The following is a 20,341-nucleotide window of genomic DNA, read 5'->3' as shown; positions in this document are numbered from 1 at the left end:
GCAAAATAAACCTCAAAGGTTTATCAATTTTTTTAAAGAGTTGGAAAAACCTTCCAGCAACATGTTACAGGCTGGTGTTTGATTAAATTGGAGACATCTATGTTAAAATATGGCTACTAAATTAAGGACTTAAATTATTTACTGAAAAAGGTTCATTTACTTTTGCATACAACTGGTGGTTTGTTAAATAACAGTCTAATAATCTACAGTATAAGTTCAAATCCATTTTTATGTGCATGAAATATTTATTTATTCTAGATCTTCATTAATATCTCCAAAATACCTAAAATAATGACCAACTTAAAGGGTTCACACATTTCAAACATAACTGTATGAAATGGCAACAAGAGCAACTGGATACTTAATGCAATAAACTGAACGTAAAGCTACCTTCATGATATGGCTCAGCGTAGAGCAGTATTTCCCTAGCATGCACATCCTACTCCTTGCTGCCACAATACACACTGGCGTGTATTGAATAATTCATATACATAAGTCTTGCAAATGTATATTCATGCAAACTTAGCATAAACACTAATACAAATTTTTCATTAGACATGGAAAGTCAGCTAACACTTTTGCTTTTCAACTATAATTTATTTAATTATGCCGTTATAAGTCAGTAGCTTATTTTAGCAATTTAACCCAGCCACAGGGGATGCACAAACCAGTGTGTTTCTTCGTGCCAGTCTCAAGCTGGGTAAATGGGAAGGGCATCCGGTGTAAAAGTTTGCCAGATCAATATGTGGACAAGAATACAGATGTCCATACCGAATCGGTCAAGGCCTGGATTAACAACTCTTAGTCACAGGGTTCTGGGGGAAATTGGACTCCTGTTAGCTGAAGAATGAGAAGAAGAGGGAAGAGTCATGTCCGGAGGCAGGAGAAGAAGAGGAGAACGGTAAAGAGAGTAGAACTGAGGGTGGGAACCTTGAATGTTGGCAGTATGACTGGTAAGGGGATAGTGTTAGCTGATGTGATGGAGAGAAGGAATATATTGTGTGTGCAAGAGACTAAATTGAAGGGAAGTAAGGCCAGGTGGATCGAAGGTGGGTTCAAATTGAAAATGTACATAGGTAGATTATATACTATGCAGAAGAGTCAAAACTGAATGGAATTGAAGACTGCAAAGTGGTGGCAGGGGAAAGTGTAGTTAAGCAGCATAGTATGATGGTCTGTAGAAGGACATTGGAGACCAAGAAGAGGAGGAAAGTGAGGGCAGAGCCAAGGATTAAATGGTGGAAGCTGATAAAGGAAGATTGCAAGGTTAAGTTCAGGGAGGAGGTAAGACAGGCATTGGTGGCAGTGAAGAGTTGCCAGACAGCTGGGCAACTACAGCAGAAGTAGTAAGGATGACAGCAAGAAAGGTGCTTAGTGTGACATCTGGACTGAGGAAGGAGGAAAATAAAACCTGGTGGTGGAAGGGTGAAGTACAGGAGAATTTACAGAGCAAAAGGCTGGTGAAGAAGAAGAAGTAGGATAGTCAGAGAGATGCAGAAAGTAGACAATACTCACAAGCGAGGAGAGTGTATTGAGCATATGGAAAGAGTACTTTGAGAGGCTGATGAATGAAAAGAATAAGAGAGAGAGAAGGTTGGATAATGTGTCGATAGTAAATCAGGACGTGCAACGGATTATCAAGGAGGAAGTAAGGACAGCTATGAAGAGGATGAAGAATGGAAAAGCTGTTGGTCCAGATGACATACCTGTGGAAGCATGGAGGTGTTTTAGGAGAGATGGCAGAGAGGTTTTTAACCAGATTGTTTAATGGAATCTTGGAAAGTGAGAGAATGCTTGAGGAGTGGAGAAGAACTATGCTGGTACAGATTTTTAAGAATAAGGGTATGTGCAGAGCTTTAGTAACTATATGGGGATAAAATTGATGAGCCACAGGAAAGAGTAGTGGAAGCTTGGATAAGGGAGGTGATGATTAGTGAGCAGCAATATGGTTTCATGCCAGGAAAGAGCACCACAGATGTGATGTTTGCTCTGAAGGAGTTGATGGAGAAGTACAGAGAAAGCCAGAAGGAGTTGCATTGTGTCTTTGTGGACCTGGAGAAAGCATATGACAGGGGGCCTCGAGAGGAGCTATGGTATTGTATGAGGAAGTCGGGAGTGGCAGAGAAGTACGTAAGAGTTGTACAGCAGGCATGTCAAACACGTGGCCCGCAACAGAAATCTGTGCGGCCTGCATGACAGATCCTAGTTAGCACTAAACTTGTACAAAATGATTACTATCGTTTGTGATTGAATCATTCTGCATCTTCGGCATTACTTATTGACTTTTCTTACTTCTGCCTTCTGACAAAAGCACGTTTTCTCATGGCATTACGGTACCGGAAACGTCATCTGCTAGTATAGTTGCAGCCGCGAAGTCGCAACTAAAGTGCTACGCGGCGGTTTCGGTCCACTACCGAGCCGCAAGAGAACTGCCAGCAATGGAGACTAACTCAGTGAAGGGCTACAGCAAAAAGGCTGCCCCTTTCACTTAGGACACTTTTCAGAATGCTAGGCGGACGGGGCTTTGCAGCGGCGCAGAGAGAGGAGAGAGACCGAGGTGAGAGAGTATTGCAACGAAGGATGTTTGTGTTTCTGACAGTTTCCCCATATGACACAAGTCTACAGAAATCTCGTTACTACGAAGTACATTCAGCAGCAGATACTTTCATTACAACGAAGTGACCTTGAAATGCTTGAATGAATCATCCACAGAGCAGTTAGTTCTGTGGTCACAGCTCAGCTATGCACATTTGCACAATGATCCCCAAACAGAAACATTGTAAAAAAAAACTCATTCAAGAAAATGTGTGGTTTTTAATCTTTCTTGGGACCTCCGTCAACGGGACAACACGCTTTAAGCCTGCTGTTTCCCTGCCCTGGCAATGGACAAATAATTTTACACAGATGCTCTAATCGCTCCTCGGGATGCACTTTAGTGTGACGTTCCCGTTGGGTAGGGGGATCCCAAAATAGTTCAGAAACCTCACAATATGAAGAAGAAGGATTATTCAGCTTCTGATTCATAACTGTGCTGCCCACAACATATTTCCACATTCAGATAATGTTCGGGTTGAATTCCTCCTGCCCAATTGCACAGCAGTGCTTCAGCCACTGGGTATGGGCATCATTCGCACCCTGAAAGTGAATTATCGCAAGGAAATGCTGAGAAGAATTCTCGTTGGCATAACTTGTAGGCAGGAGGAGATCAAACTAACGAGAAAGAAGCTATTGAAGCTGCTGCTTCCATTTCCAACATCTTGTCTTTGTGATGCACGTTTTCTGCAGTGACAGCAACCAAAACGAGATTATGGAGTAGACTGAACATAAGCAACACACTTTGCGTGTCACTGTCTTTCATCCTCCCCAGATGGGATCGTCTGGTTACAGGAAAACAAGCTCAGGGCTCTCACTAGGCTGATTCTGCATTATGGTAAGCTGTATAATTTCTATTACTATATTATAACTTAATAATAATAGAAATGTAATGTAAATTGTGTATAAAACTGCCCTACGAACCCTCCCATAATCACCCCACAAACTCCAACCTCCTACAACCCACCGATCCCTGGAAAAATTTGCTTCTAGTAAAGCGGTCCTTGGTGTCAAAAAGGTTGCCATTGGGCTACACTACTGGCTGGGCTGCTGAGACTAGCCACTGGGCAGAACTGACCATCACGAGTAGTAATAGCTCGCATATTTTCACATTTTTTTGCTCTTTTTTTATGTAATTTTGTGCTAGTATTGTAACGAACAGTTAGTGCAGGCTACAGCTGAAGATCTGAAGTGGACGTGAGAAGTTGGTGAGTTGTTTATTAACGGATTCTTGTGATTTTGAGTTTGTATAATTAGTGTAGGTCAGGGGGCTTTCTGCATATCGGCTTATTTTACAATATTAACTTTGAAGTAAACTTAGTAAAGTAAAATTTTAATTTTTGGAGGATTTGTTTGTCAACATTACTGAGCAACGAATTCAGTGAGCGTTTTCGCGATTTCAGTTCACACGAACAGGACTTTGTGCTGTTTACGTCACCATACTCTTACAACGTTGAGAATGCGCCTGAGAATATCCAAATGGAATTTTTTGAACTGCAGTCAGATTCTATTCTGATGGCAAAATACAACGAAGTTGGTGTGCCAGGTTTGTATGCTTACCTGCCACCCTCGTATGTGCAGATCCATAAGCTGGCATCGAGAGTACTGCTGTGTTTAGAAGCACTTACCTTTGTGAGCAATTGTTTTCGTTAATGAAAGCTACCAAAACCCCACATTGCTCAAGACTTACTGCCGAGCACCTTCCATCCCTCACAAAAGTTGCAGCTGCACAAGATCTCAAGTCTGATATTAACAAACTGGTTACTAACAAGAGATGCCAAGTAAGCAATGAATATAATATAATAATATAAGGACTTAGCTAAGAGGCTAAGACTCTAATTGTACACAGTTGTACGGAGATTGTATGGAAATAAATTGCTTTTCTTTAAACTTTAAGTGTTACATTTTTTAAAGTTTTCAGTATTGGAAAGAAAGCTACAGTAACTTTGTATAATAGTATAATAGTATTTGTTATAGTGCGGCCCACTGACACTCGTATGGCAGTCGAAGCGGCCCACCAATGGTAATGAGTTTGACATGCCTGTTGTACATGATATGTACGAGGGAAGGGTGACAGTGGTGAGGTCTGCAGTAGGAGTGATGGATACATTCAACATGGAGGTGGGATTACATCAGTAATCGTCTCTGAACCCTTTCTTATTTGCAATGGTGATGGACAGGTTGACGAACAAGATTAGACAGGAATCCCCGCGGACTGTGATGTTTGTTGATGACACTGATCTGTAGAGAGAGTAGGGAGAAGGTTGAAGAGACCATGGAATAGTGAAGATATGCTCTAGAGAGGAGAGGAATGAAGGTCAGTAGGAATGTGTAAATAAGAGGGAAGTCAGTGGAATGGTAAGGATGCAGGGAGTTTGACTTGATGAAGGTGAATGAATTTAAAAACTTGGCATCAACATTAGAGTAATGGGGATTGTGGAAAAGGGTTGCAGGCAGGGTGGAATGTGTGGAGAAGAGTGTTAGGAGTAATCTGTGACAGGCAGGTATCAGCAAGAGTGAAAGGGAAGGTCTACAGGACTGTAGTGAGACCAGCTATGTTATATGGGTTGGAGAAGGTGGCACTGACCAGAAAACAGGAGACAGGGCTGGAGGTGGTTTTAAAGATGCTAAGATTTGCATTGGGTGTGACAAGGGTGGATAGGATTAGGAAAAAAGTACATTAGAGGGTCAGCGTAGGTTGGACAGTTTGGGGACAAAGTCAGAAAGGCGAGATTGTGTTGGTTTGGACATATGCAGAGAAGAGATGCTGGGTATATTGGGAAAAGGATGCGAAGGATAGAGCTCCCAAGCAAGAGGAAAAGAGGAAGGCCTAAGAGAAGGTTTATGGATGTGGTAAGAGATGACATGCAGGTAATGAGTGTAACAGAGCAAGATGCAGAGGACAGGAAGATATGGAAAAAGATGATCCACTGTGGCAACCCCTAACAGAAGCACCCAAAAGAAGAAGAAGCAGGAGAAGAAGAGCCTGTGAATGAAAATATGAGAGCCACATACTACAAAAAATAAATAAATGCAGGGGTAGGCAAAAGTAGGTTTACAGTGACTATGTAAAATATATATAAGATTGTACCTAAGTGCACTATGCCATTGTGACATTTTTTCAGTTAACCAAGTTAATAAATCTATTCTACAACTATATACACGCAGTCCCCGGGTTACGTATGAGAAAGGGACTGTAGGTTTGTACTTAAGTTGAATTTGTATGTCGGTCGGAACAGGTACATTATTTTAACAAATGCTATTGTTGAACAACTGTAACCAAGTGCTCTGCCAATGAATGATGGAGTTTCACCCTTCTCTGACCTTTTTATTATTTGTACTTTATTTTCAATGGTTTTTGTCTTCTTTACTATATCACCAGCATTTGCATCAGATTTGTGTTTCAGAGACATTCTTGAAGAGTGAAGACAAAAGGTTAAGATGAGCTCTTCTGCACAGCACTGTCCATGCTATCACAGCAGGGAGGCACCCGTCAACACGTCTGATGTACCGACAAGAGACAACTTCCTGCTATGTGCGTAACAGTACAAGATGCTTGCTATTGAGAATGACTTGGGGCGGTGAGGGAGGGAGTCACCTCCACTACAGTATGCTGCCTGCAGCGTCCGGCCACCAAGAACGAACATGGTGCAGCCAAAGGCGGGTAGTGAATCGCCCAACCCCAATTCAACAGGCAAACATTCGAGGCACATTACAATGCTACCCCCGCCGCCCCGTTCAACCTCAATGGTCTCTGTTCAGCCACAACCAGCCAGCGCTTGCAGCATTACCAGCCGTGTGTGCTGGGCAGGCAGTGAAATGAACCCCTCCGCTCCATCCAGCCTGCGTCCAGTCAGGAGTAGTAGCTGCGGCAGCGCAGTGGGTGGGGAAGAGAACCATCGTCCTGCACACGAGCGATAGCTGTGGCCCTGGTGACAATGGACCACGGGTCACCGCTTGCCGCCAGGAGCCACCCGAGGGACACTGCACTGCGCGAGCAGTGAAATCGCCCCCTCCAGCCACTGCTTGCAGCATCCCCAGGCCGAAGATGACGGAGCGGCAGTTACTGAGGCGCATGCGTCGCAGCTGTGGCCTCGTTTGTAAGTCTTAGGTCGGATGTCTGTAACCTGGGGACTTCCTGTACTCATAACCTGCATGCCTTTTCCATATGAACAACTGTAAACCTACTTTTACCCACCCCTGTATTTTACATACTACCTAGGCTTATATTATTGGATTAGCCTAAGTATGCTACTGTGTTATCTACTTGTATTCTGATTACACTAAAGAAACAAATCTTGACAGCTTCTGTATCATATCCAAAACCACAGCTAAACACAAGGCTTATTAAAAATCAGTATTAAAAATATGAAAGAAAACAGCATTTACTTAAAAATAGCACTATGCCCCAGTAATCTTAACAACATATGTAAAACCAGATTTGCTAAGTATTCTAGAAAAAGATTCTATCCAAATATAAAGTTTTACTAAGTTATAATAAACTCACCAAAGATGAAAAAAGAAATAAAAAAAGCTTACTGTAAGGCTCCAGTTGATCTGTGGTAGTTTAGAGTTTAGGTTCAGGCTGAAGATTAGCAAAAGAATCCCTGTAACGACAAATGCACTACAGCTCACAAATTCAAAAAAGTATAGACTTCCACAAGGTGCACACTGCATAATGGTCTCTATGCAGATGAAAGCCATCATTGACAAAACCTGAAAAAAAATACACAAAAAACCAACTTTTAGCACATAAAAAAAACCATTTTGTCTTCAATTTGTGACATAGCATACTTTATAGCCATGTTTACTCTACAATTTGAGAATGAAAGTGAGCAATTGAGATGACAATACATGTATATCTCTCTGGAATGGAAAATAACAGCTGAAGTTTACATTTCAAGCTTCTGAAGAAAATCTGACATTTGTGACCTATGGAAAACATTTTAGATACAGTAGATTATATTGTGCACATTTAAAGCTTTTAATCATTTTAAATTTATTTCACTAAAACCTCAGTTTAAAGGACAACATAAACCTCGTAAGCTAAAAGAAAACAGCAATGTATAATTAGAAAGTTAGAGCACTATTAAATCAATAATACATCCAAAAAATTTTTTGTTATCTGTTACTTATGCTTATTCTCATGTTTTCATGGAGAATGGAGATGAAGTTTCTGATACAGTAGGCTCCAACAGTGCTCTAATGCTGAAGAAACACAAACTTTATCAAAACATCTCAAAAAAAAGTTACTTGTGCCGTGTGTCATGACCCCATATATGATGTGTCCAATCTTTTGCTCTGCCCCAAACCCATGCTTTTGCTCATTTTTTGTTAAATACAATACTTCTGGAAAACCCTCTCATGAATGAAAGGGGAGTATGCTTAAACAAGAAGTAACTTTCTATCTGAAGACCCGCCACATGCCACCTCCCCTCATTCTCTCCACATTTACTGCCCAGTAAAAGCATATGAACAGATACCCGACATGTGGATTATACCTAGAGAATAGATATATTTGTGATATTTCACCACACATTAGTTTCACAGAGTTCTGTAGGATTCTTTACATGTATTGTTGTCTACATGAAATCCCCAGCAATGTTATATGCTACACAAACAGAATGTGTATCCTTTCCTCAGAATGGAAATTGACAGTGTAATAAATATTATATTTATACTTAGAATTCTGATTGTGTTTAGAAACGACCAAGTACAAGGTGCTTGAAAACTACCATTTACTACCAAAATTAATGAAATGCTGGTACTGTACTGTTTTAAAAATTGAGTTTTTCAGAGCTTTTTCAGTAACAGTATATCACACACCTAATATATACAGTATTAAGTTGTCTTACCTAACAGTTGGCTATTTTGAAAAACTAAAAGATAAGTTTACTTATGGAATGTTGAAAATTTGACCCCAATTCACAATTTAGTTGTACATCACAATTGAGAATGAAAATGACACTGTATAGAAATCATGCAGCTTGTTATTTTTTATATTTGCACAATCAAAATGAAGCACAAGTTTAATTAGAAATTATTTATCTACATTTATGTGATAATCAGCATGTGGTAACAAACCATGCAATGCAATAGTGAACATTTTGACATTAGCATATTTTATCAATACACTGACAAAGATTTAATTTTAATCTGCATTTTAACCAATATACATATTACATGATTAGACAAAGTAGTTGTAGATCTTCAACTGCCTTTTTTATTTAGTGGACTTTCTAAGAACAATAAGTATTTCAAATATTACTGTACCCTGTGTCAGGGATGCCAGGGGCAACGACCCGGCCGGATGTGGGTCTACGCCCACCCTGGATCACGTGGGGGCCGCCTTCCTGGTTGCTTTGGGGGCCACGGGTTGAGGGCATGGAAGCCCCACCCTGTAGGGGCCCGTGGTCACCGCCAGGAGGCACCCCAATGCCTTGGGGACCTGTTACCTCAGCACTTCCGCCACACCAGGAAGTGCTGGGGGGAAGAATTAAAAGGGCGGCCGGAGAGCTGCCGGGAGAACAGCCGGCAATTCCGCCACGCTGGGGTGTGGCCAATGAAGAAGTGTCGGGAATCACCTGGAGCCCATCCGGGAGAATATAAAAGGGGCCGTCTCCCTTCATTCACGGCTAGAGTCGGGTGGAAGTAGGACGAGGCAGAAGAGGAGTGGAGGCGGCCTGAAAAGAAGGCATTTGTGGCCAGGACTGTGATTATTGGGGTTTGTGCACGGGACTGGGTCTTAGTGACCATATTATTTGTAAATATTATTGTAAATAAATACGTGTGGTGGTGATGAACAACATGTCCGCCTGTCTGTGTCTGGGTTGGCTCCACACCTGAGAAAAAGTTAGAAGAAATGTTTTCTCAAGTATAACAATGCTTCAAATACACTGAAATTACTGTTTGATGATTATTATACAAATTTTACAGGCAATTTTTTATTAAAATGTAGCTTTTTCTTGGACAGGCTATAAGGGGATTAATTTTTCTTTTTTATATTAATTCTGGCACTTGCATAGCAAATGTCTTACTTCTGAAGTCACTTAAGTAACTTAAATAACAAACTCTTGTTTTGTGAAAAAGATCAGCCTATGAGAAATCTCTCTTTATTGGCTTAAGGTAAGCACTCATATTAGCATGACTGTCATTTGAAAATTGTGTACTCAAGCAGCACTTAAAACCTAATGGCTCCTCACATAAGGAATTAGCCAGAGATTAGACAACTTACTTATGTTTATGCTATTCATTCTGAGTTGTTAAGATACATATGAATTCTCCACTTCCACACAAAAAAGTAAAAAAATGTAAGTTAAAAAGAAATGATGTAGGATACAGTAATCCCTCGCTATATCGCGCTTCGACTTTCGCGGCTTCACTCTATCGCGGATTTTATATGTAAGCATAATTAAATATATAACGCAGATTTTTCGCTACTTCGCGGGTTCTGCGGACAATGTGTCTTTTTACTTCCTGTACATGCTTCCTCAGTTGGTTTGCCCAGTTGATTTCATACAAGGGACGCTATTGGCGGATGACTGAGAAGCTAACCAATCAGAGCACGCAGTTAAGTTCCTGTGTGCCGAATGCAGTGTTAACCAGGAAGCCTCGTCTCGCTCATTCAGCATCAACATGTTTCTCTGTGTAAAGAGTTGTGCTCTTTTATGTTTATCTTTGTGCATAGTCAAGCTCTTCATTATGGCTCCAAAACGATCTGCTACTGCTTCAGGGGCCGTGCCCAAGCGCAAACGGAAGATGTTAATGATTGCCGAAAAGGTAAACGTTTTGGATTTGTTGAAGGCTACGATTCTTTTTATTTAAAAAGTAGGAAAGGAATATAAGATCTACAGCCACAGTGTCCTTTTAACCAGGGTGCAAAACGAGTTGTAAGTGGATGTAATAAGGCAGTAGTCTGGATGGAATCTGCTTTAGGGATTTGGATTGAAGACTGCCAGAAGAAGAACAACGGCAGTGCTACACAATCGCCTGAAGTGGCTCCTTTAGAAGAGCTGTAACGCTTTCCTTTGTTGAGCAGTAAAATTAAACTCATTGTTATCGGACAAGTCGTCGTGTCATTGTTGGCGAGTAACCATAATTAATTTTCTACTTACAGTACTTAGTACATGTATGTACGTTTAGTGTCACTGTACACACATTTACTGTATATTATTTTTCTTGCATTGTACGTATTTATTGCTGGTGGCCTGTCTATAGTAATGGCTGTAACATGTGATATCGGAGACACTCAATATCTTTAAAATAATATTTAGGTTTTGCTGTATATAAACAGTGTGTTTATATACATAATTTCAATGAATCTTACCTAATATCTAAGAGAATACAAAGGGATTATGCTGTATAACTCTGCGGGAAATATTTATAAACAGTGTGGGAGAGTTTATAAGGGCTTAAAATATATAAAAATAACCATACAAACATATGGTTTCTACTTCGCGGATTTTCACCTATCACGGGGAGGTCTGGAACGCAACCCCCGCGATCGAGGAGGGATTACTGTATTTTGATGTTCAGCTTTTAGGGTTTTTGATATACTACAGATACTGTATTATACTGTTCTCACTTGCCATGCTACAGAATAAGTGCTGAAAAAAGACAGAAATCATGTGATTTAGCATATATCTAATAAATAACAGTTAATTAGAATAATACCTGTACTAATTAAATTTTAGAAGATTCATTGCATTCACTGTATCCCAGAAACATGGAGATTCAAAGAGGACACCATTTAGTGACTTGCAACTTGCAAGATTTCTTTATTTACATTTACTTACGCACATACATACATACATATGATGTGATTCCTTCCTAGCCATGCCTCCTTCTGACTCCCTTCCGGTTTGAACACTGAGGACCCGCCTCTTCCTCCCCTACAACTATAAAAGCCAAGCACCTTCCTTTCCTCCCCTGTCCTTATTTGGATTTTGAAAAAAACAGTATTCTGGAGCTATTTTTTTGTGCAATTGTGTACAATATACGGGGTCGACCACCAACTCTTTCTGCCTTCTCTCTCTTGTTTTACAGTTGGCAGGATCACACTTCGTGATGTCCTAGGAGCAGGACCTCAACACAATCCTCATATGCCTCACAACTGAATTACAGCAGGTCAAAGTGTAGCTTACAGAATTGGAGGTGAGGATAGAAACACGCTTGGCTCTCCAGCAAGACCATCCCCAGAACCCCTCTTAGGCGCTTGTTCCACTAACCGCTGATAATGACATCCAGACTTACTTTTTGAAAGGATGGAAAATCGCAACCGGTGGCCAAGGTCCAAATGGGGCAACATTCTGATTCCAATCATGAAGGGAGAGACGCAACAGGCAGAGGAAGATGCCGCCGACTATTATAAGCTCAGGGCCAAGGTCCTCAAGAGGTTTGGCGTTTCCCTAGACCAGCAAAAGAGGCAGTGGCGTGAATGGCATTTCGATCCAGAGCGGTCAACACACGTGCAGGCGTTTGGGATCTGAGGCAAGACCGGGGGTGTTGGATGAAACCAGAAATAAACAACGCCTGGAAAATTGTCAAACAGCTCGCCTGCGACACTGTAATAAATTGTTTACCTGAGTCCCTTGCTCAGTTCGTCTGGTGGCAGCCATATCACAGAGGGCCTCATTGTGGTCATTAGGAGGCACAGGGCAGCATCCAAGGACGAGAGGTCCAAATGTGCAGCACGTCAAGCCTGACAGGTGTGAGCCACCCCTTCAGACCCCAACAGACACACCTCCGAACCTACCATTACAACCAAGGAGAAAAGTGTGGTGCTTCCCCACCGCTTCAAGTATGGGAAGTCCAGACAAACTGTGATGGCTGATCCTGGGTGAGCTGATGGACTGTGGATGGCCCTTAGAGAAAGGTACTATGTGCTCAGTAACCCCCTGTATCTTTCCCATACAGGAGTGGCTATTGTTATTTGACTTAGGCAATAACATTTCAATTGTTGCTTGCAGACTTGTGTTGTCGCGACAATGCCTTAAGGAAAGGAGCAGTATAACCTGTATTCACGGGGAGACAAGGGAGTACAATACAAACTCCAGCGTGATCAGCATCGGAGATAGCTTCCGAAGCTTCGTAACGGCTGTCATGTCTGAAGCCCCTTACCTCATGATAGTGGGTCAAAACTGGTTAAAAAGTGAAAGCGACAAAAATACAGTCACTCCGGCTATGATGGTAGGCCTTACTATTGACGCCAAAAAGGCATCCCAGCCTGCCTCCACGGCTAACATGGCAGTCCAGGGTGACATGGTGTGCGACACACAGTTGACATCCTCAACAAGCAAAGATTCGACATTGCAACCTGAAACCACTCCCCATGAGAGCAGCCCCAATCCTTTCACAACTTTACATTTTTAATTTAGGCAATCACCAAGCTCCTTTAAACAGGAGCAGTGGAATGAGGACTCCCTAAAAAAATGCTATTAATGCTGTCGTCTCCTTAAATGGCCAATGCATGCAGTATCCCATGCGACAAGGGCCGCACTTTGTAATCAACAACAATCTTCTATCGGGCAGCTGAGCACGAGGGGGAGGTTCAGACCCTGCTGTTAGTCCCACAAACCTTCCGGCAGGGGGTTAGTGAGCACATGCAACCCACCTGTCCTAGGTGTCCATTTGGGAACCAAAAAAACATTAGAGTGCATGAAGCTCCTATTACTGGCCTGGGACCAATGAGGACGTCCGTCACTTTTGTAGCTCATGCCATGTCAACTATGACAGATTCCAAGAAAGAACCGTGCTCCTCTCGTCCCCCTCCCTTTAAATAGATATTCCCTTTGAACGAAACGGGGCAGACATCGTTGGACGCTAGCAAAACACAAAACTAGAGAAGAATCATTCAGGAAGGATAAGAAGAGAGTAGTTGTCAGTGGCCACCACCTTTAAAACCATTCCCTTTTTAGTGGGTATCTTGCTGTTGCCTCTCCAGTGCACCTGTTGTCACATTCATTTGCAGCTAAGCAGGTGAAGCTGATTCACAATCACTTATGCTTCCTAACTTGACAGATTGATATCCCTGAAATACAACTGACTTGGTTGGTGTTAGACTGCGATGATTAAGTGTTCCCTTAATTTTTTGCAGTGTATATTACAACAACACAGTACTGCTTAAAAAACCTTTGTAAAAGCAAAAAAGGACAAAGCACTGCAACAGATGAAAAGAAAAATCTTTTTCAGAAAAGGTTTGCTTTGCTTCTGGAGTAAATATTCAAAAAAGGCAACCATAATTCCATTTTTAAAAATAAACATAAGCCTTTTTTATATTGATTTACTTCAAAGTGTATTTCTTTAGCAAAACTAATACAGCCACATATTCAGGAATGCCATCTCTTGTTTTAATTCTAAGACCAAAAAATGCAAAGAAAAAATAAATATTTTAGACTATAATTGTTAATGCAGGACAGGCCTTGATTTGCCAAGTGTAAATGTAAACCAGAGACGAAACGCCCTGTTACTGCACAACAACTGCTACATTCCTAGGATAACTGTGCTTCCTTCACCAGTGATTAAAATGTCACAAATGGTACATCTGAAAACCATAAGAAAATTTTACCTTAGATTGCAACTTAGAAGTTAAAACAAAAATTATCAGAAGGTAACAAAGTTATAACATATATGTTTTCTGTTTGAAAGGATTGCCACACTTTCTGTAATACAATAAAAAGGACTTCAGTCTACACAGCCTAAATTCTGTTACTTCATTAACAATCACAAATCACTACAGCAGATTAATCTCCAAGAGAAAGACATGAAACAATCAAATGTCTTTAACAGCCATAGACTTCAATTTAACAAAAAACACCCAAAATATGCTACTTTTTTCAGAAAGAGTGCAACACTATAAAGTAAATAACCATAGTGAAGACAACTCCACTAAACAGTTAACATCAGCAAAACAAACTGGAAATTCAGGTAATGATTTTCCAGTTCCACAGGCACACAAGCAAATCCTCAGAAAAAAAATCAAATAAACTGAGAATACAGTACATCATATTTTCAGACTATTTAAATGAATAAATATTAGTTAAGATTAAAAATGTAAGAGATATTACACAATTATGTTCAAGATGTCCACACATTAAAAGGGCAACTCTACAAAGATCTGTAACAGAAGGTGGCATTGGGCACTTCCTAACTTTCAGTTTTATTACTGGATGGCAGATATACACACTATAAAGACCTGGAAATTGGCACAAATTAATTTATTAGATTAGACAAATTTTATTAACCCCAAGGGGAAATTTAGAGTGGGGGTAAGTGACATAAAATATAGTTTTGGGCGGAGTATTCCTTTAAGAAAGACTTCATTGAAAAAAATCGAGAAAAATAAAATATTTTGAAAATATCAAAAAGACAAAAGGATTTGTCTAAAAAGCAAAATCACTCACAAACACAAGGAACATCAGAGAAGAAGATTATGTTCTCAATACACATTCTTACAAAACAGAGAAACATACTTTTACACAAAGCTAAAATTTTTTTTTCTTTGTGTACTGCATGTTCCTTATTGGCCCTGTATAAGCTGTGAGAAAAGCTGTCAAAGCAGTTATGTGAATCATCTAACTAAACATGCTGCATTTAAATTAAATTCATAAAGGCAGAAAGCTAAAAAGCTTAGTCTATTAATAGTCACTCTGAATCTGTTTGATTAATCAAGTCATTTGGCTCAGGTCACGAGCAAAAGACAGACCTGTTGGTTCCCAAACAGCATTTTATGCAGGACAAATACTGTTTTAATTAAATGTCCTGATACTATGGACCAATGATTGGTGCCCTTATTTCTCTTATATTATAAAAAAGCAATTAACTTTGTCATCTCGTTTTCTAGCATACCATCTTGACTTATTCTCCTCCCTGTTGTTCTGTGTTTATCTTTGGAGCAGACCTGCAGAGAGTGCTTTAAGTCTGAGATCAACCAACTTTAACTTACAGTGAACCTTACTGCCAGGCAACATGGTTACTAGGAATGTCTCTTGTTGTTACATCCATATACATAGCAAAGTACAAAGAATAAAAAACACAATACATAATGCCATCACAATATTAGTAGTAATGGAAAAAGCATATAATATATAGAAATATAGACTTTGCCCAGTCTGCAGTAGTCCACATTTCAAGGCACTATTATGTCCTTTAAGGAATGGCTTTCTTATTGCCCCTGACCTTGTCAAACATGCAGCACAAAGTCTCCTATTCACAGCAGAAACTGAGACTTGCTTTTATTGACCACTGTTAGGCCAGGTTTATACTTCATGCGATGCAATACATGCTCCAGAGGACGCTACTACTACACAAGTGTTTTACTGTTTATACTTGCGCGTGTACTTTACGTAAATGTGGAAGATTCCACCAGGTGGCAGTGCGAGATATCATCACGTTGTAAATAGGTTCGGCTATGCTGTATTGTGAATTGCCTGAAATACCCATTAAATTCCGAGGACACCTTGCCACAATATCTCTGGAAAGGATGTAAGTTAAATGATTAAATCCATCAATCCAGGGATTCACCCATTCCAGCAAGCATCGGGCACAAGGCAGAAACAATCCCTGGACGGGGTATCAGCTCATTGCAAGGTGAATACAAGAACACACATACACTAGCGTTATTTTAGCATCACCAAATCCCCAAATCTGCATATCTTTGGAAGGAATTCAGTGCACACTCTGGAAACCCGCCAGAGAAACATGCAAACTCCGAGCAGGGAACACCAGTGACATGACTCCCTGGAAGCCAGTAGTGCTACTGCTCTGCCACCATGCCGCCCCCATATGTGTAATAATTAACAATATTCATTATTTAAATGAAGTTAACAATTTATCTGTAATATGTAACATACATACTTTTAATACATTTCCTCATGAAAGTGAAATCAAGTATAAATCTAAGGATTATAAATGTGCAGAGATTTGGAATATCATAAATTTAATGTGTTCTATGTAGTGATCTATTGCTGCTTGCCGCTGTAGTCAGGTCAGGAGGAAGCCCCAAAAGCATGTACCAATTAACAACTGGGTTGGTATTAACATGACATTTATGATGGTCTACTTCAATGATAAAATAAACTATGAGATTAAAGTTGATATTTCAAGATTAAAGCCAAATCACAAAAAAAGCTTTAATCAGAAAATAGACCTTTTCACAATGTTATAAATTTTTTTCTCTGTGGCTCAAATATGCTGCCATACATTCTGAAGCTGCTGTGAAGATGCAATAAATAAATTAATAAATAAAGACAGACAGCACAGAAGATGGTATGTAAGACTTTTAAAATGTATATGCGACACATGAATATAAAAGCACCACAAATGCATTTGTATGTTGGCATTTTGTTTCACCATATCGAACCATTCATTAAAAAGCACACACACTGATCCCAGAGGATCCTCAAAGTGGCTTTCTGTCACATGTAGATAGTAAACAGAGACTCTAACATCACATTTCGACTTTCATCACACTACGCTCCCTGACTTTTTACTGGTACTGCAACTCGCGTACGTATCACTTTAATTTCTGAGAATGTGCTCAGACGACGCATCAAATGAACGCTGGGAACCCGTGGCAGGCATGATGCGTGCATGTACGCATTCTGAGCATAAAGTATAAACGAACCCTTAAGACTGTTCTTGAAACTGTTATGCTGTGAGGTGCTTATCACTCAAGTTGGTAATCCTCAGAAACTTGATTTCTGAATGTGTTGAGACTTTGGGTCAAGAACCACAAGTGCTTTTCATGTTTAGTAATTTTTTTTTGAACTACATATTCATATTCTATAAACTTAATGTGACTGCAGTCAAAATGTTTTTTTCTGCCTCTGACATGATTGGTGCTTTAAATACATTTAACTGCCATCCAGGAGCATCCCTTTATTTCAGAGTATGTAGCAACCCTCAGCATGAGAAAATGTCAGAAGGTTTTGCCAAAGGAGATGTTTCTGTCCTTTTCAAAATGATCAAATCGGGAATCTATGCTAGTATTTACTTCAAATGGCACTTTAAAACAATACAGATGAGAAAAAAAATTACCTTTTGTTGTTGCTGTCTCACACTTTGGGACAGAGTATTATTTATTATTGTAGATTAGTGCTGAAACAAATATTTACAATTGTATCCCTGGCTTACACGGGTCACTTACTTCTAGGCATTTACTGTAATGGGAGATAAGCAAACAAATAAACTAAAAATTAGCATACTCTGCATTGCATAAATATGCAGGTCTTACACACTTTTCTAAAGTTCACCACAGACCACCATTTAAATTCCGTTATTTACCTTGTTTATTAACCTCGTTTGTGATCTTCTCAGTCTGTCAGTGGCAGGACAGTGACAGCAGTCTGTTACTGAAGCTGCTTCTCTGTCTGGAGATGATGCTGTTTAGTGGATGCAGTAGATTCTCCATGATTGACAGGAGCCTGCTCAGCGCCCGTTGCTCTTCCACGGCTGTCAAACTATCCAGCTCCGTGCCTACAATAGAGCCTGCCTTCCTCACCAGTTTGTCCAGGCGTGAGGCGTCCCTCTTCTTTATGCTGCCTCCCTAGCACACCACCACGTAGAAGAGGGCGCTCACCACAATCGTCTGATAGAACATCTGCAGCATCTTATTGCAGATGTTGAAGGAGCCTTCTAAGGAAGTATAGTCGGCTCTCTCCTCTCTTCCACAGAGCATCAGTATTGGCAGTCCAGTCCAATTTATCATCCAGCTGCACTCCTAGGTATTTATAGGTCTGCACCCTCTGCACACAGTCACCTCTGATGATCATGGGGTCCGTGAGGGGCCCGGTCATCCTAAAATCCACCACCAGCTCCTTGGTTTTGCTGGTGTTCAGTTGTAGGTGGTTTGAGTCGCACCATTTAACAAAGTCCTTGATTAGGTTCCTATACTCCTCCTCATGCCCACTCCTGATGCAGCCCACGATAGCAGTGTCGTTAGCGAACCTTTGCATGTAGCAGGACTCAGAGTTGTATTGGAAGTCCGATGAATACAGGCTGAACAGGACCGGAGAAAGTACAGTCCCCTGCGGCCCTCCTGTATTGCTGACCACAATGTCAGACCTGCAGTTCCCGAGACGCACGTACTGAGGTCTGTTTGTAAGATAGTCCACAGTCCATACCACCAGGTATGAATCTACTGCCATCTCTGTCAGCTTGTCCCTGAGGAGCAGAGGTTGGATGGTGTTGAAGGCGCTAGAGAAGTCCAGAAACATAATTCTTACAGCACCACTGCCTCTGTCCAAGTGGGAGAGGGATCAGTGTAGCATATAGATGATGGCATCTTCCGCTCCCACCTTCTCCTGGTATGCGAACTGCAGAGGGTCAAGGGTAAAGCGGACCTGTGGCCTCAGGTGGTGAAGCAGCAGCGCCCCATGGTCTTAATCACATTTGACATTAGAGCGACAGCCTGGACGTCATTCAGCTCACTAGGACATGATACCTTTGGGATTGGGATGATGCAGGATGTTTTCCAAAGCCTCAGGACTCTCCTCTGTTCCAGGCTCAGGTTGAAGATGTGCTGTAGAGGACTCCTCATCTCCAACACACGGGCCTTCAGCAGTCATGGCGATACTCCATCTGGACCCACCGCTTTGCTGGCATGAAGTCTCCTCAGCTCTCTGCTTACCTGGGCTGCTGTAATTGTGGGTGGGGGGAAACTCTCTTTTATGCTGTTATCAGCAGAAGGATGTGTGGAGGGTGCAGTACTCTGAGGTGAGAGAGGGTTATGGTGGTCAAACCTGTTAAAGAAGTTGTTCATCTGGTTTGCTCTCTCCACGTCTCTTTTGATGGTGGCACCCCGCTTCAAGCTGCAGCCAGTGATGATCTTCATCCCATCCCACACTTCCTTCATGCTGTTATTCTGAAACTTCTGCACCAGCTTTCTCCTGTACTGCTCCTTCGCCGCCCTGAGCTGGACTCGGAGTTCCTTCTGCACGCGGTTGAGCTCATGCTGATCGCTGCCTTTAAAAGCCCTTTTCTTCTGGTTCAAAAGGCCCTTGATGTCACTTGTAACCCATGGCTTGTTATTAGCATAGCAGCATACTTGTCTTACTGGAACTACAATGTCCATACAGAAGTTGATGTAGTCAGTAGTGCAGTCAACAACCTCCTCAGTGTTCTCACTATATGATCCCTGCAGGATATCCCAGTCCGTAGTTCCAAAGCAGTCTCTCAGAGCCTACTCTACCTCAGCAGACCACCTCCTGAATGAGTGTGTGGTTGTAGGTAGCTCCCTCACTCTTGGTTTGTAGTGAAACTGAAGCAGAACCAGATTATAATCTGCTTTCCCAAGCGCAGGCAGCAGGTTGGCACTGTATGCGTCTTTAACTTTTGCATACAGTAGATCAATATTCCGGGTGTTACAATCCACATACTGGGAGAAGGCAGGTAATGTTTTGTCCAGCGTCACATGGTTAAAGTCTCCAGCGATTAGCACAAGCGCCTCGGGTGCTGCGTTTGTAGTTTAGCAACAGCAAAATGGATGATGTCACCCGCTATCTCCACATCCACCGAGGTAGGATGTAAACAATAACGAGTCCAAACTCTCTGGGCAAGTAATAGGGACGCAGACTTATGGCCAACAGTTCGATGTCCCTGCAGCAAGTGGAGATTTTGACGTTTACATGTCCAGAGTTGCACCACCTTGTATTCACATAGAGAGCGAGTCCTCCTCCTTTCCGCGTCCCACAGATATTTGCGTCTCTGTCCGCTCTAACTGTGCTAAACCCGGGTAGCTCCATGTTAGCAT

At 41.3% G+C, this 20,341-nt stretch overlaps 1 protein-coding gene across 1 annotated transcript in view; it reads right to left on the bottom strand.

Moving 5' to 3' along the window:
* The window catches only part of cmtm4 (CKLF-like MARVEL transmembrane domain containing 4), a 78,332-nt gene that overhangs the window by 34,819 nt on the left and 23,172 nt on the right, over positions 1 to 20,341 (bottom strand). Inside the window, exon 2 of the mRNA XM_039763095.1 lies at positions 7,132 to 7,308. Within this exon, the coding sequence (XP_039619029.1) occupies positions 7,132 to 7,308 (177 nt within the window). The remainder of the gene's footprint in view (positions 1 to 7,131; positions 7,309 to 20,341) is intronic.

The sequence above is a fragment of the Polypterus senegalus genome, chromosome 9, assembly GCF_016835505.1.
Source record: "Polypterus senegalus isolate Bchr_013 chromosome 9, ASM1683550v1, whole genome shotgun sequence".
NCBI classification, from domain to species: Eukaryota; Metazoa; Chordata; class Cladistia; order Polypteriformes; family Polypteridae; genus Polypterus; species Polypterus senegalus.
Note: the sequence above shows the minus strand (reverse complement) of the source record. Positions and strands in the feature narration are given on the sequence as shown.